Raw genomic sequence first — 14,900 nt, 5'->3', positions numbered from 1 at the left:
TTCTGACAGCAGTGACACTACATGAGCATGGTAACCAGGGTAACCAGGTAACCAGGCTAACTTGCCTAGGCCGGCTAGCATATGCTGCATTCCAAACTGCATACTTTTTCTTTTTACTTTCAGTACGTACTGCAGCTGCCCTTACAAAGTACGTACTGTTGCATGCAGTATGTCTACAATTGGGACATACTACTTTGTCATAACAATGCGTCTTGAACTGTCTTCATATAACCGTTACAGTCGTAGCACAAAATTTGAATATTGTTGAAATAATGGTCGGTGCTACATTTCTTACCTTAGAGATACAACAAAACCACATTTGCCAAGCTTGCCAGAGACACGCGTATTGGTTATTGGTTATCTTTACGATTATTATTACTGTCTATTCGACTGGTCACCAGTAGCATGGTACCCCCTTTCACACATAGCTCTCTTTTTCTGGCAGATGCATTTTTGTTGTTGAATATATTTTCATGCAGAGATACAGCTGCTGGCACTATCTTCTGTCTGAAGATAGTGCCAGCCTTACATTTAACTTAATTTTATTTGTAGTGTACCACACACGCCAATTCTGTTGTATAACCGCATATACATTTTTGCAAAACTTTATATGTGACAGTGAATAATCGGATCATTGCAGTCCTAATATGTAGTGTCTTTGTATCTCACACTGTAAAGAAACCATGTGGTTTATGGGCGGCTGTGGCTCAGGAGGTAGAGCAGGTTGTCCACCAATTGGAAGATCGTCAGTTCAATCCTCAGCTCCTCCAGTCTGCATGTCAAAGTGTCCATTGGCAAGATACTGAACTGAATTGATACTGAATTGCTCCCGAAGGCTGTGCCATGAGTGTGTGTGTGAGTGTGAATGAGCATTAGAAACTCCTCCTGCTGAGCAGGTTGGCACCTTGCATGGCAGCCTCTGCCATCAGTGTATGAATGTGTGTGTGAATGGGTGAATGTGGTGTGTAGTGTAAAAGCACTTTGAGTGGTTGGAAGAATAGAAAGGCACTATATAAATGCAGTCCATTTACCATTTAAATAAACATGTATGAAATGAAGTGTAGCTGCTCTTGTACCACTCTAACAATTGGCAGGATTAAGAATAGTTATAAAATATAAAACAGTTGTACCAATATAAAACCGCCAACAGGCAGAATATGGTTTACAGGAATTCAAATGAGGCTTTTTCATAATATTGGATCTCTTTATTTCTTGTCCACCCTACATCATTCTGCCATTTGAACCTGAACATGCCCATCCTGCAGCTCTATGGTGTGTCCAACCTCCGCCCTGACCTTCGTCTGACAAGAGAGTCCATAACAGCACTTACAGGTGCTCTTACAATGAAGCTGATTATGGATGGGAAAAGTCAAGTCCTTCTATTCCTATACTGGCTTGCCCATGCAGCTTCTTACAGACAAGTCTCAAGGGCTTTTGACATCCCCAAGACTTTGGTCCACAGGATAATACATAAGATCAGCTTGGAAGTAGTTGGGCTCCTGAAGAGGATTGTCCGGTTTCGTCAACCAGACCGGATCTAGGAAGTGGGTACTGGCTTTGCCCAGTTAGCAGGCTCTCCAGCATTTTGCGTGGCAGTCAGTGCCATTGACGGCTGCCACATCCGGATTAAGCCCCCTGTAGGGGATGCTAGCTCTTATTTTAGTAAGAGGCTATTTACATCCATCCAGCTTCAGGCAATCTGCAACCATCACTTGAGACAATGGAAGACAATGTCAGTGAGACAGTTGAAGCAAACACAAATAAATTAACTGTTAAATAAAAAAACAAAACTTTATTTTTTAACTAGTTGCATCCAGAAATGCCAAAAACCTTTCCTGCTGCCTCTCCTCTCTTCACTCCTCCCTTGTCCCACCCGCCTCCTCCTCTCTCCTCCTGGCCTCCTTATGTCTTTACTCCCCTTTTGCCTGCTGTTCAGCTTCTCCCCTTTCCTCTCTATTCTCCATCTGTTTTAGATAGTTTACTACCTGGCCCTCCTTCCTCCCTCTCTTTCTTAATGAAGTACAGCCATCCTGAATGACTGGATCAGCAACAGGCAATCATCAACAGGTCTCAACAGTTAAGACTGCAACTGTCTCCTGGCTTGCCGAAGAGATAAGCACTGGTGGGGTGATGGATGGCTTGCTGCCCAATGCTGCATCCATCACCCCTTACCATTTCCAGGAGGCTGCTGTTGCCTCCCCTCCCTCTATGCTGACCCTTGATCCAGGACACTTCAGATCCTGCAAATTAGATGACAAGAGAAGTTAATGATACTAGAGCATAATAAATGGCTAATCAAAGGCATACACAAAACTCTTGTAACTGACCTTGTATTTCTGCTTAAGGTTCTCCCACTTCTTTTTTATCCAGGCCGGTTGCGCTTTGCCCCTCAGCCCATTATCCACCACAAACTCCCTAAAAGGACAGGGAACCCAACAATTAGCTAACATGCACAGCAATGACAAATGCTCCTTTTATCACATTTTGGCAGATAGACTCAAGTGTTACTCACTCAAAACCTTTAACGACAGAGTTTCACTTTCCCATATCAAGGTTTCAGTATGTTTATTAGACCCTAACATTAAAAATGAGTTGTGTTTTCCAGTGAGATAAGGCAGTTGATGACTGACTAGTACTACTAACGTCCTTTACAGATGCGTGCATCATCAACAACCCTAATTTCTTGTGAGGTGAATTGGTTTTACAGGCTAGCTAGCTACATAGCTAGCTAGCTACATAGCTAACGTACTTAACTAGTTAGGTGACATTGCCGTCAAAGTTCTCCAGAAGAGTATGAGGGGTAACTTCAGTAAACTACATAGCTAGTTAGATACTGAGGTAAAGTTAAGCTAGCTAGCTAAAAACGCTTTCTAAGCTAGACTGAGGTAATTTTCCTTAGGATAGGTTGACATGCACTCATACATCCACTTAGCTTTGTACAGCAATAGTATATTAATGTATTAATTATAAACACAAGTCGCAAAAAATATGTATTGCTTACACTTGAATGTGCCGGTTTCTGTCATTGCACTGTCAACATGCTGTCATTGGTCTGTGCTCTCTTGGCGCCTCAGCCAATGTGACATATCTTCCACAGTGCACAGGTTTGTGGGTCAGAATTGTCAGAAAGGCGTGTTGGCTTGCATGCTACAAAATGCAACCAGATGCAGCAGGACATCCTGGTATTTTTGGCATACTGCATTTGACATACTATGTATTGGGACATACTAAATATTTTTCTGGCATACTAAATAGTATGGTAGAATGGATATTGAAACACACCCATACATCCATGAGCTCGCTACAGCTAAGTGGTGCACTGTCAAAACGTAAATTCATGCTCTAGAATTATTGTTCTGCATGTCGGAGTAAGTGTATCATTAAACTATTTAGATGGTAACTGTCTGGGTCAAGGAGCATACCGAATTGAGGAAAGTCATGTACCGAACCGAACATCCTGTACTGACAGCTCATGATGAATATATATCTGTTACACTCCTAATATAGACAAGTTGAGACAGGCACACACCCTCGGATTGTTCCGAGGAACTGATAAAGAGGAGTTAACTTTCTGAGTCACACTTACCGTTGTCTGTAATACTGAAATCATTGCATAAATGCTTCTATAAGGCTCAGGACAAGCTGCTGTTTGCATCAAAATAAGGATAAGCCTTTTAGTTGATTGATATTAATTCACATATTCTCCTCATGCAGTGATAAACTGTGATTTAAGCGTGCAAATACAAGGACTGTGTTGGTCAATGCCTTCGTCCTTCATATCAATGTGGTCCAGGTCAGTGTGACTGCATGCTTAGAAAACATTACATCTGTCACATGTGAGATAAAAAACAACGTTTGAACAATTTCTCTCTGTCTCATATCTGACTGTGTACTTAAAACTCCCACAGCCCATCTGTATATGTGGCTGCTTTGCCTTTATCTCTTCCTGCATCTGTGACTCTATGGTGAAGAGCATTTGTGCCTTTGCTTGTGGGGGAAAAAATGTAATTAAGGAAACGGCTGATTATGTGGCAAGAACTTTAATTTGATCACTTTGACATGATATGGTCTGGAGGGAGCTATTCCCAGATAATACTAAGGAGAAAATGGATGACTGAAATTATACAGTGTGACTGAAAGTTGCTGGTTATTCTCTCTGAATACACCTCGTAATGGATAACATTGAGAAATCAGAAGGCAGATCAGTCTCACAGCTCCGAGTGTCTATTTATCTACACGGTTCTATCTTCTGTGATTCAGGCCGTCCACTCTTATGTAATCCCCAGCAATCCTAGATGGTCATGTGGTGGCTGGACATCATATTATGTAAACCTGCAGGGATCAGGGAGCGTGCTCAGTCTTTCACACTGTCTCTCTCTGGTGATTTGGAATAATCCACGGTGCATCTCTGCAGGCTCGTTCTTTGCCACTGTCAATTTATTAATCAGTAAACTCTTTTTTTTTTTTGCTTTTTGAAATAACTGTAGTCGCTGTGAATTGGTGCCAAGAAGGACTATTGTTACTGAAATGACAATATGTCAGTAAAAATGTGCTGACTCTGCTTTGAGGGATTCAGTCGGTCTCAGATGGGGAGTTAAGCAAGTCATTCCCAGAATCTGACGTCAGAAAGTAAGTCCAGCAAATGCTTAGGGTCAGACACTTTGCAGTCCCGCTGCACAAGTTAATCTCAAACTGCACTGCTTACGCTGGCCTCCCGACTAGTGTTTCACTTCGGTTGCATGGATTCAAATAACACTTTCAGTCACTGGCTTTAGCACAGAATTTGGCCTCGTTCAAGAAAATCTGCCAAAACACCAAGAAAATACCACCTTAGGATCAACCAGCTTTATCTTTCTACTATGATACTCTGTTGAACTGGATCCAACATGAGTGACCCATGTTACATGCAGGGGTTTTCCCATGATCTTCAGGCCAATAATGAAAAATACATATCATAATTTCCCAGAGTCCAAATTTACTTAGTTAAATAGCTTGTTTTGTTTAACCATGAGTTCTGCATACAAAGATGTTCAGTTTACTAGAACCAGTAAATTTTTGTCACGTTTGTTTAAAATAAGACTTAAAGGATCAAGTTATCAAGTAAAAATGTTGCAAATTTATTTTAGAACTGAGAAGAAAAATGTGACAAAACTGGGTTGAAACAACAAGGATTTGAAAAGAAAATCTGAAGTATCCACTTCTGCTGTTACGTAACTTTGCGTTTCTGCTGGTGTGTAGCATGCTCTGTGTCTCTGCGTCCCTGGAATCAGGCATGTGCTTTGCATTGCTTCACTGCATAGCGCCCATCCCCCACTTGTCCTGCCATTCTTCGTTCCTCTCTCTGTCCCACCCACCACCAACCACCCCCACACCAGAGGTGCTTGGCGTGCCTCCCCACCCCCCAGCCCTACACATGGGTTATGTAACAGCCACTAGCTTGTGCTGAGCCCACCGTCCTGCATGGCTAGCTGAGTCAAGATGCTGACTAAGCAGCCCTGCTGGCCAAGGCAAAAGCCATGTACCTCAGTGGATTGTACCAACAGTCAGTGCCAGGGGGATTATTGAAGATATTGCAGTAAACCAAGTGTAGTCCATGTGTACTGGGGTTTTTTTAAGGATACACAGTTTGATGAAAAGGAGGGTTACTATTATCATCTCAAGGAGAATAATTTCTACCAATATTCTCTTGATGTCATTTTGTGACATGAGTGCTACTTTAGTTTTTTGTTAACTACAGCCACTGCCACAATCTTGACAGTAATAACTATATTTGTTAATTGATGATTGATGCCATTAAGGGATCCTGGACTATCACAATATAATTAAAGAAAGAAATGGTTATGAGATATTTAGCTCATGCTGCTGAAACTGAAGCTGCCTGTATACTTCAACAAAGTCATACTTGCCCAGTATAAAGACATATTTAAACAACCACTGCATACACAGTTTTCTTAATGTTAGTGGGGAAATGTGGGTTTAAATGGGGTAGTTGTAACCAAGAGAAACCAAAATTGCAGATGAAACACAGCTGGCTGAACAAGCAACCACACCAAATGTGGAAGTACAAAGGCTACATTATGCTGGGAACAAACTACATTGATGTGTCATCCGACCGTGTTAAAGGTAAAAATGTTTATATCTGACTGCAATCTCAGTGCCTCCCTGATCTGCATTCTTTCAGTCTCTTCCCAAAGGCGTTCCTGATGTTGCACTCAGTTGTATACACAAAACATTATTGAAATAATCGTGTAATAGTTCACGTCTCCTTACACTTGTCGCTGTGTAAAGTGAACATGATGTTGGATTGTCTGTTTTAGAAAGTTACTAAATTGTATTGTTGTAGATGCTATTTAGTGTTTCTGACATTGGGAATGGTTGGGCTGGAGGGGGTTTCAGACATTGTTCCGACAGGTTGTTGGTATGTTTCAAGCATACGGAGGCCCAAAGGGTTAAGAAACTGACCAAAGCTGAACCTTGAATTGGTTTGCGAAATATTTTTCTACATAGATGTAAACAAAAGCAGTTTCCTAGAAAAGAAAAGGAGAAGTTTGACCACAACACCACATGACAGCGTGATCTTTTACCATAGGTTCAAAAAGTCACACACTAGATGCTGGAGTTCCAAAAAAGCAACTAGCTCGACCTGCAGACCTGCATATTTGGCAGATGGTGTGTTTTTTTTTCCCCAGACTAAGTTCATCAGTGCGTAGGTAGGGGTTCATTATCTTGACACTTGGACAGGACTCATTGTTGTTGATGACCCTGTTGGCTGCGACTTATAGTTTTAGGACAGCCTGTTTATCCACTCTCCCATTCTGTTGTATAAGTGCGTCTCTGGCTCCTGAACTGGCCTAGTTTTTGACACAAAGGTTGTGCTGCATACTCATTCTGCATTTTGTGGCACTGACACTCACTCAGGTCTTTAACAGAACCTTCACGAGGTAATAACTATTTTTCAAACAGCCAAAATGAATATGTTCAGGCCGGGCATATTAATTCAGTTAGGCCTGTTTAGAATTTGTGGGGAACTGGTGAGTCTGAACTCCTCGGGCCTTTTAAGAGACGCTTGCCTTTGTGTTTCCCGATCACGGCGTGTTGTGTTGTGGGCGTGAATAATAGATCTCATTATTAGTACTGTTTCTATAGCAACAAGACGTGTTTGGCAGGCAGATATCTGGCGAGTCTGGCGAGCCAGAGGGTTCACTTTCACACAGACACCCAGGGAGAAATGACTGACTGTTGATGACAAGCAGATACTGCATCCTACCACACACAAGAAAGCAACTGTAAACTTGAAAAACACAGGCCTTGTGAAATTTTCCCTCTGTTGAAATGTGTATTTCAGTTTGTTTGATATCCATGGGTGAATAACAATACAGTACTCAATGTCAATAGTCATATGTAGGAAGTGTTATTGCGGTTGGAAAAAGCTGCAAGATAAAAGCACAAGAATCCTTGTGTTTGGGCCCTTGTTGCCCTCTCTGTGACCCCTGTGGTGTAAAGTCTCAACCAGACCTCCTCATGCTACTCATTCATTTCCCAATAAAAACCACAAATAACATTCTTGGATGGAGACGTGTATTATTAAAGCTGCACTTTATAGTTAAGCTTTATATAGTTATTGTAACAATGGATCAAATAATTATGTGTATGTGTCGCATGTAGTGGCGGACCACCCAAAGTTGCCATCCAACTCTACAATTCCTCTTAGCCTTTTAGCCTCTTTTAGCTCATCGGCTGCTATCTCTGCTCTCATCAACCTCACTTTCAGCAACAGCAGAAGCTATTTTCAGTGAATAACCTCTGATAAAGCCGCTGTACACTACCTGTCCAGCACCTGACAGCAGACAGACAAGTTTGCATCTAGCTGGTGAAAAAGGGAAGCATTTAGCAGCAAAAGAGCCAGATATTTCCCTCAGGGGTTGGTGCAGAGCAAACTAGAGATAAAACAAAAGTAAATATTGGACAGAAACACAAACTAATGTTGGTTCATGTTTGCTAGATGTTTAAATAGGCAAATGTTTGCTAACATGTTTGCAAAAACTACTTTATAAGGTGATACGATGTCACAGCATTCAAGTGGACAAAATGTATAAATTCAGCTTTAAAGCTGCGCTAATCATTGTTTTTTTTATATTAGCATGGATCAAATGACTACATGTACGTGAAAGGGCTCACTTATAGTGACAAACCCACAGAGAATTATCACCAACTCTTCAGTTCTCCTCAGCGTTATAGTTTGTTTTAGTGTCTTTCAGCTCATTGTTTTGGTTTTACAGTTTTAGTTCACTCTCACTGCTCTTATAGACCTCGATTGTAGCCACAGTAAAGTAAAGAAAGCTCTACACACTACCTGATTAGTAGGTATTCGCTGGTGAACATCGTGGAGCATTTCCTTCAGGAGTTGGTGGAGACTAAAAAGAGAGAGAAGAATGTCCCTGAAGAATGTAAATCCAATATTCACTCTACTAAAGACTCATTTATATGGTGATAAGACAAGATAAGATAAGACTTTATTGATCCCCAGAGAGGGAATTGGCATGTTACAGCAGTGCAGGAAACAAGGAAACCAATAAGAATGTGGAGTAATAATACAAACAAAATAAAAAGTCAAGTAAATGGAATTGAATCCATATACATTATAAACATTACAATACTTGGGCTGTATACTGGTCATGACCTGACATGTGGGTTGTAAAAATAAAAACGTTGTACAAACTATGTGCATGGTAGATGTAGCTGTTATAAATGTACATGTGACGTAAGTGAAGTAGTGAATACAAAATAAATATGTACTAGTGTTATCTACATATATATATATATATGTCAAAAGTCTGGACACAGCCTCCCACTCACTTGAATGAGGAAGTGTGTGAAACATCCGACCAGCACTGTATACACACACATACATACACACATGCACATACACATACATGCATATATGTCTGATGTATAATAATATGTCACTGTTGTATTTTCAGCTTGTTCCGCTGCCTTAAACAGACAACAGAATCAATTAATTCATGTTTAAACTTTGATAAGCTAAAATCCTTAAACAGAACATAAAGGACTGTATTTTATTAGAGCCCTTTTTAATCGCTACAGTCTCCCTTTCTTTTCGGTCAGTAGACTAACTGAGCTTTTACTCCCACATGCTTATTTTTGTTTGTTACAGGTTCCTCACCCAAAACAAGATGTACACGGCCAGGTGTTTAAGTGTGATTGACCCTATTCCTGTGTGGGCTGTCGTAACATTCCAAGAGAGTCTTAAGTGCACTCTCACAAAACGGCTGACTGACATGTTCATGACTGACATGTTCATGACTGACATGTTCACGACTGACATGTTCGTGTGGTCGTGTGGTTCAATAACCAACAGGACAGCCAATACAGGCCACTGAATGTATAGCATTCACTGTCATTTTAGAATAGAAAATGGGTGTATTTATGACTCCCTCTGGAGTTATAAGCACTCATGGCACTTTTGAATTAAAGTGAGCACTATGGTTTATGTTCTATACAATGTGTAACATTTTATCTCTCTGTCTTCTGCAGAAACCAGCTAACATCCTGGTGATGGGGGAAGGTCCTGAACGAGGAAGAGTTAAAATCGGTAAGGTGGATCAGAAGAATATAACTGTCTGACTGAATCTGATCAGCAAATTTGACACATTACACACACTAATATCAGTCTGTGCAACAAGTATGACAGCGGATCAATCAGGGTGTTGACCGCAGCGTTTAACCTTCTCTCTGAGAGATCGACAGGGAGCTCAGATCAGTGTTGCATAAGCCAGCTGGCCAGGGGACTGATGAAGGGTAATGCTGCAATGTCAGAGTCTATTTTTAAACACTGAGCACCTAATAATAGTATGAAGTTATTGTTTCAGTGCAACTAGACCCCTACAACTGGTGCTGGTGAGTATTTCACTGCACTGAGTGATCTTAACTGCTCTAGTAAGGTGTTACTAGTCATTACGCAGGGGGGAAGATCACACTTGAAGAGAGATTAAAATCAACAAATTGCACTCCATAAAGCAACAAAACTGTTGTTTTATTGTTATATAGTTATATCTCTATACTGAGCTGGATTACTGGCTTTATGATTTTGAATGTAGATATGCCTGCTCATGTTCACCGGCCCAACCGGTTTGATCTCTTTTCCCAAAGGAAATGAGAGTTAAAAGAGAAGCACTCCTTTGATGTTTCCTGGCAGAGAATGCACATTCCCAAAAACTGAGGCTTGTGTTTATCTATCTGCTAAAAGTGAACATTTGGACTTAAAAGTTAAAGACAAAAGTAAAAATCCTTCACTTTTACTCATACTCCCAACTGGAAAAATAAAAGCTGTTTTTCAAATGTTTCACTACTTAAAAATGTTAGTTTTCTTAAGTTGGTTAAGAGTAAATCCTACATTTCTGTAGCACAGTAACAGGGTTAGGGTTAGGGTTAGGGTTAGGAGGTGAGAACACAATTTCTGAGGGTGATTGTACAAAATACGATGGATGACACATTAACTGAAGAAATATGTATAATTCTTACAAGGGTAGTGTTAATCTATTATTTGTTTTGAACAATGGACAGGATGTTTTTGCATTCATCAGGGGTATGAATAACAGGAATGTATCCAGTGTTGATTTTGTTTGCAACCCCTTTTTCTACATCTTCATAGTTCACTCTTATCAATATGGTACCGAAGTCCCCTAATTATATTTTTTCTGGCAAACCTTGTCTACCAGCAGCAGGATTTCTTTCCTGCTCCACCTTTTCTTTTTGTTTCCACTTCAGCCTTTTTTGTACTATTTCATCCCCCTATTTATATATTATTAATACATTTCTCTAAGTAGAAGTGTATTCACTTGATAAACTCACCAAAGTGAGTGTCAGGAATGAGAGCCGACTCCTGTTGGCTCTTTAGAACTTTTTAAGTGTAACTTTTTTTAATATATATATTATTTTTCAATCCCCCTTTATTCCCCAACATAATTTTTAGCAATTCATACCGACATATTCATTAACTCATAGTATAAAGAATTTACAGTCTGAACAGTGACTAATAAATTAGCTAAGAAAGGAGAAAGAGTACATAGTAAAAATGAAAAAAGCATTGTACATCATATATAAATAGATTCTCTCCATGTTTTGCACTGGCCTTTACAACCACAGTAAAAGGGGAAAAAGGACAATAAACAGCAATATTTTGAGCATTATTCTGACAATATAAAGAGAGAGAAAGCTTGTTTGCAGTTTTTGTTTCTATACCTGTATTATTCTATTTTTCCATCAATCAAATTCCACCTTTATTTAAAACCGTCTTCAGTGTTTTGTGTTTTATGAGTTAATATCCCCATAAACTGAACTTCCTGATTTGTTCTTGTCTAATTAATGAAGTGGGTTGTGTGGTCTTTTTCCATCTTTTTGTAATCTGTTTCAGTGCTGTGATCCTGAGGATTCTAAATATATATTTCTCATCTTCAGTAAGTTCAGGTGGAAGTGTCCACATTATTATTTAAACACAGTGGTCTTCTATGAACAAACGTGTTATTTGTAGGGCGTTAAATTATTCAGAACCTGAGACCAAACTGCCACCGTCAGGACCTGCGCTCCAGGTCTGAGGTGCTATCTGAGACTTGCCCTGACAGTAGCCTTGGACCGGGGCCAGCCTGTGCTCCATCCATATCGCTCTCTGATAACACCTCTGTTTGCTAACTTCTCTATCTTTCTCCTCTCCCCACCTCCTGTAGCTGACATGGGTTTCGCCAGACTCTTCAACTCTCCCCTCAAGCCGCTGGCGGACCTTGATCCTGTGGTGGTGACGTTCTGGTACAGGGCCCCTGAGCTGCTGCTGGGGGCCCGGCACTACACCAAAGCTATCGGTGAGTCCGCGGGCACATGTATAGAAAAAACCCTCATGTGTGTTAACAAAAGAGATCAAAAAGAGTCATGAATATACAACATTCTCTGCCACTAACCACAGCGTCGCTTGCTTTATGAAGCAGGTTGGTGTAGGTTAACTGTGTTAATTGATATTTTTGGATCCAGACCAGAATATTCAGTTCTTATGAGCAGTTATGGGCTTTACATTGATGGCTGACAAGTTCCCATGTGTTGGTATGAAGGGTGTGTGTCTACATGTCTATAATTATCTGTCCTGGAACATGAGACAACATGTTAGTCTGTCGTCATAGAGGTTCATACTCTTAGCACACACTAAGTGACTCATGCTTCCGCTGTGTATGTGAATTTCTCCAAATGTATGTGATCCTGCTGTTGAAACATTCCTGAACATTCCTGGTTCAGGTTTTTTGAGACCTAATCCCATTCCGGTTTGTCATTTTATTTCAAATTTATCCGAACCTACCCATTTCCCAGAAAGTGTCTCTCACTTTGCTTTATAGGATAAACCAGGGGAGAAAAGGGCAAATGAACACTTTGAAGTGAAATAGGACTAAAATTATTTAACATTGCAGATCAGTGATGAACCAGGACCAAGATTAATAAAACAGTAAAAAGCTTTAGTGTGAAATCCATCTTCCTACAGACTTGAAAAACCATCTTTCACGTATTCCATGAAGACTAATGCACTGTAGCTAATGTACCTCAAGAACACTCAGACTAAGTGGCGTCATGTGTCTGTGTGTGTGTGTGTGTGTGTGTGTCTGTGTGTGTGTGTGAACCAGATATCTGGGCAATTGGCTGCATCTTTGCAGAGCTGCTAACCTCGGAGCCCATCTTTCACTGTCGCCAAGAAGACATCAAGACCAGTAATCCCTTCCATCATGACCAGCTGGACAGGATATTCAGCGTCATGGGTTTCCCCGCAGGTCTGCACAAAATCACACAGACTAGACCATAGCCTCCACTGCTCTGCTGTCTGGATTCTCTTTAATTTTGTGTTCACACTTTAAACAATACAGTCACCAGGTCAAATATTTCCTGTAAGGATGAGTGAGCAAGTAAGTCTGGTCCATAAGCAGAGAGTCAGCGAGCTCACTGAAGGGGGGAAAGTTGGCCTTACATGGACATCTTTGTATTTTTTTGTCCTTATACACTGATTACAACAAAAAATGATCAGATGCCACAGTGTCAACCGGTATTTTGTTGTCATTGCACTAGTGTGGTGTCATTTTGTGTACAGGAGCCTCACAAGCGCTCAATAAATGAATAAATGTCAAGTGAATTAAAGCCATAATTCTGTTGAGCTTTTACTTAAAGATGCCCCATGGTGTTCTCTCATAAATAAACAAAGTTATGTTTACACAAATATAAACATTCGGTGTGTTTATATTTGTGTGCGTCCTTGAGGCTTAATAAATTTGTTGAGCACATTCACTTCCTCACATAATATTTGGAAAGCCACATTTCTTAAACATTTTTAAAGCTTTCTTGTTTACAGAACTTCTATGTTTGCTTTACTCGCGGTCTTCTTCTTCCCCACCCTTTGCTCGCACATTATAGTGAAATGAATAGCAGGAATGTGTATTGTGTCACCCGCGTGCACATGCAGTGTGTCCTTGTGCAAACAAAGTGGACATCCACATATAAAAATATTGCACCGTAGAGCTACTAATGGTCACAAACTCCACAGGGTCCCTTTAAAGTCTAAAGTCATAAACATGTGAAAGCAAATGCTTGGAAACAAAATCAAGGAGTGTATCTTTAATGATAGCTAAACATATGTCAGTGTTATAAATATACTGTTACTACATAATGAAAAGCAATAGCAAGGAAGTAAAAAGAAGCCTTGTAGTTGCGTGTGACTACTACACAGATGCAGTCAGAGCCTCTTTGCACTGTTCACAGTCAAATTAAAAAAACATCATCAGATCATTAACTGTCCCTCAGCAGCAGTAAATCAAACGCAGTGTCTAATCACGAGCATCCAGGGTTTTAAACCAGTGTGTTCTTTTTAATTAACCAAAAACAATGAACCTTATACACAGACTGTATGCAGTTGCTGTATTTGTGTTTTTATATTCCACAGATAAGGACTGGGAAGACATCAGGAAGATGCCAGAGTATCCCACACTGCAGAAGGATTTCAGGAGGACAACGTGAGTGGATGCTGTGCTGATAAGTCACTGATCAATTAAGAAAATTATTAATTAACAAAATATCCAATATGGTTTATTGTTGTCTTTTTCATTGGACAGGTATGCAAACAGCAGCTTAATCAAATATATGGAGAAGCATAAAGTCAAACCAGACAGCAAAGTTTTCCTGTTGGTAGGTTCACACACACACACACACACACACACACACACACACACACACACACACACACACACACTATAAGGAATGAGCATCTGCACAGATCTGAAAAGTCTAGCTTTTGAATTTGGGGTAAAAAAATATTTAAAATGTAGTTTAGTCTTAATGTACATATGACCAGATGATAGAACTTTTGCATATTGCATCAATTTACAGTATGACTAACAACCCCGTAAGAGTGACGTGTCATAGTTTACAGGGTAAACACGGAGAAACCTTGTAAACAGACGACAGCAGGGTCTGACAGCTGTGTGTGTGTGTATATGACACACACACCTAATGGGATGAGTCAGACTGATTATTTCTATGTAAAATACTGACATCTCATCAGCCTGAACCATAAACATGTTTTGTTACTGAAAATTAGATATTTAGTTATCAGTTATGCAGAGTAGCCTGATGCAGCTTTAACCGCAAAGTGATTGACATATTTTCCAACAATTGGAACAAACAACATTAATTTTTTGTAAAAGATGTAAGACAAGCTAAAGGCTAAATTGTCCAGACTGTCATTAAATAAATCCTACAGCATGAACATTTTAGAAATGTATATAGAAGTGTTATAATATTGCTAATCATTTAAAAAATTCTAAACATGACTGTGATCAGATAAGACTCCTAGTTAAGAC

At 40.0% G+C, this 14,900-nt stretch overlaps 1 protein-coding gene and 2 long non-coding RNA genes across 3 annotated transcripts in view; 1 reads left to right on the top strand and 2 right to left on the bottom strand.

The window, feature by feature from the left end:
* cdk19 (cyclin dependent kinase 19) overlaps positions 1 to 14,900 on the top strand; it is a 61,316-nt gene that overhangs the window by 31,672 nt on the left and 14,744 nt on the right. Inside the window, exons 5-9 of the mRNA XM_067573046.1 lie at positions 9,556 to 9,613; positions 11,745 to 11,876; positions 12,681 to 12,824; positions 13,985 to 14,054; positions 14,154 to 14,226. Coding sequence (XP_067429147.1) covers positions 9,556 to 9,613; positions 11,745 to 11,876; positions 12,681 to 12,824; positions 13,985 to 14,054; positions 14,154 to 14,226 — 477 coding nt within the window. The remainder of the gene's footprint in view (positions 1 to 9,555; positions 9,614 to 11,744; positions 11,877 to 12,680; positions 12,825 to 13,984; positions 14,055 to 14,153; positions 14,227 to 14,900) is intronic.
* The window catches only part of LOC137169728 (uncharacterized), a 38,812-nt gene that overhangs the window by 15,086 nt on the left and 8,826 nt on the right, over positions 1 to 14,900 (bottom strand). The window lies entirely within an intron of this gene.
* LOC137169729 (uncharacterized) lies at positions 1,932 to 5,189 on the bottom strand. Its single transcript, XR_010924524.1, has 3 exons — positions 3,002 to 5,189; positions 2,328 to 2,415; positions 1,932 to 2,240 (listed from the first exon to the last, which is right to left on the bottom strand). It is a non-coding gene; the product is annotated as an uncharacterized lncRNA (long non-coding RNA).

The sequence above is a fragment of the Thunnus thynnus genome, chromosome 18 (assembly GCF_963924715.1).
Source record: "Thunnus thynnus chromosome 18, fThuThy2.1, whole genome shotgun sequence".
Classification (NCBI taxonomy): domain Eukaryota; kingdom Metazoa; phylum Chordata; class Actinopteri; order Scombriformes; family Scombridae; genus Thunnus; species Thunnus thynnus.
The sequence above is the reverse complement of the archived record's forward strand: the minus strand, read 5'-3'. Positions and strand labels throughout refer to the sequence as shown.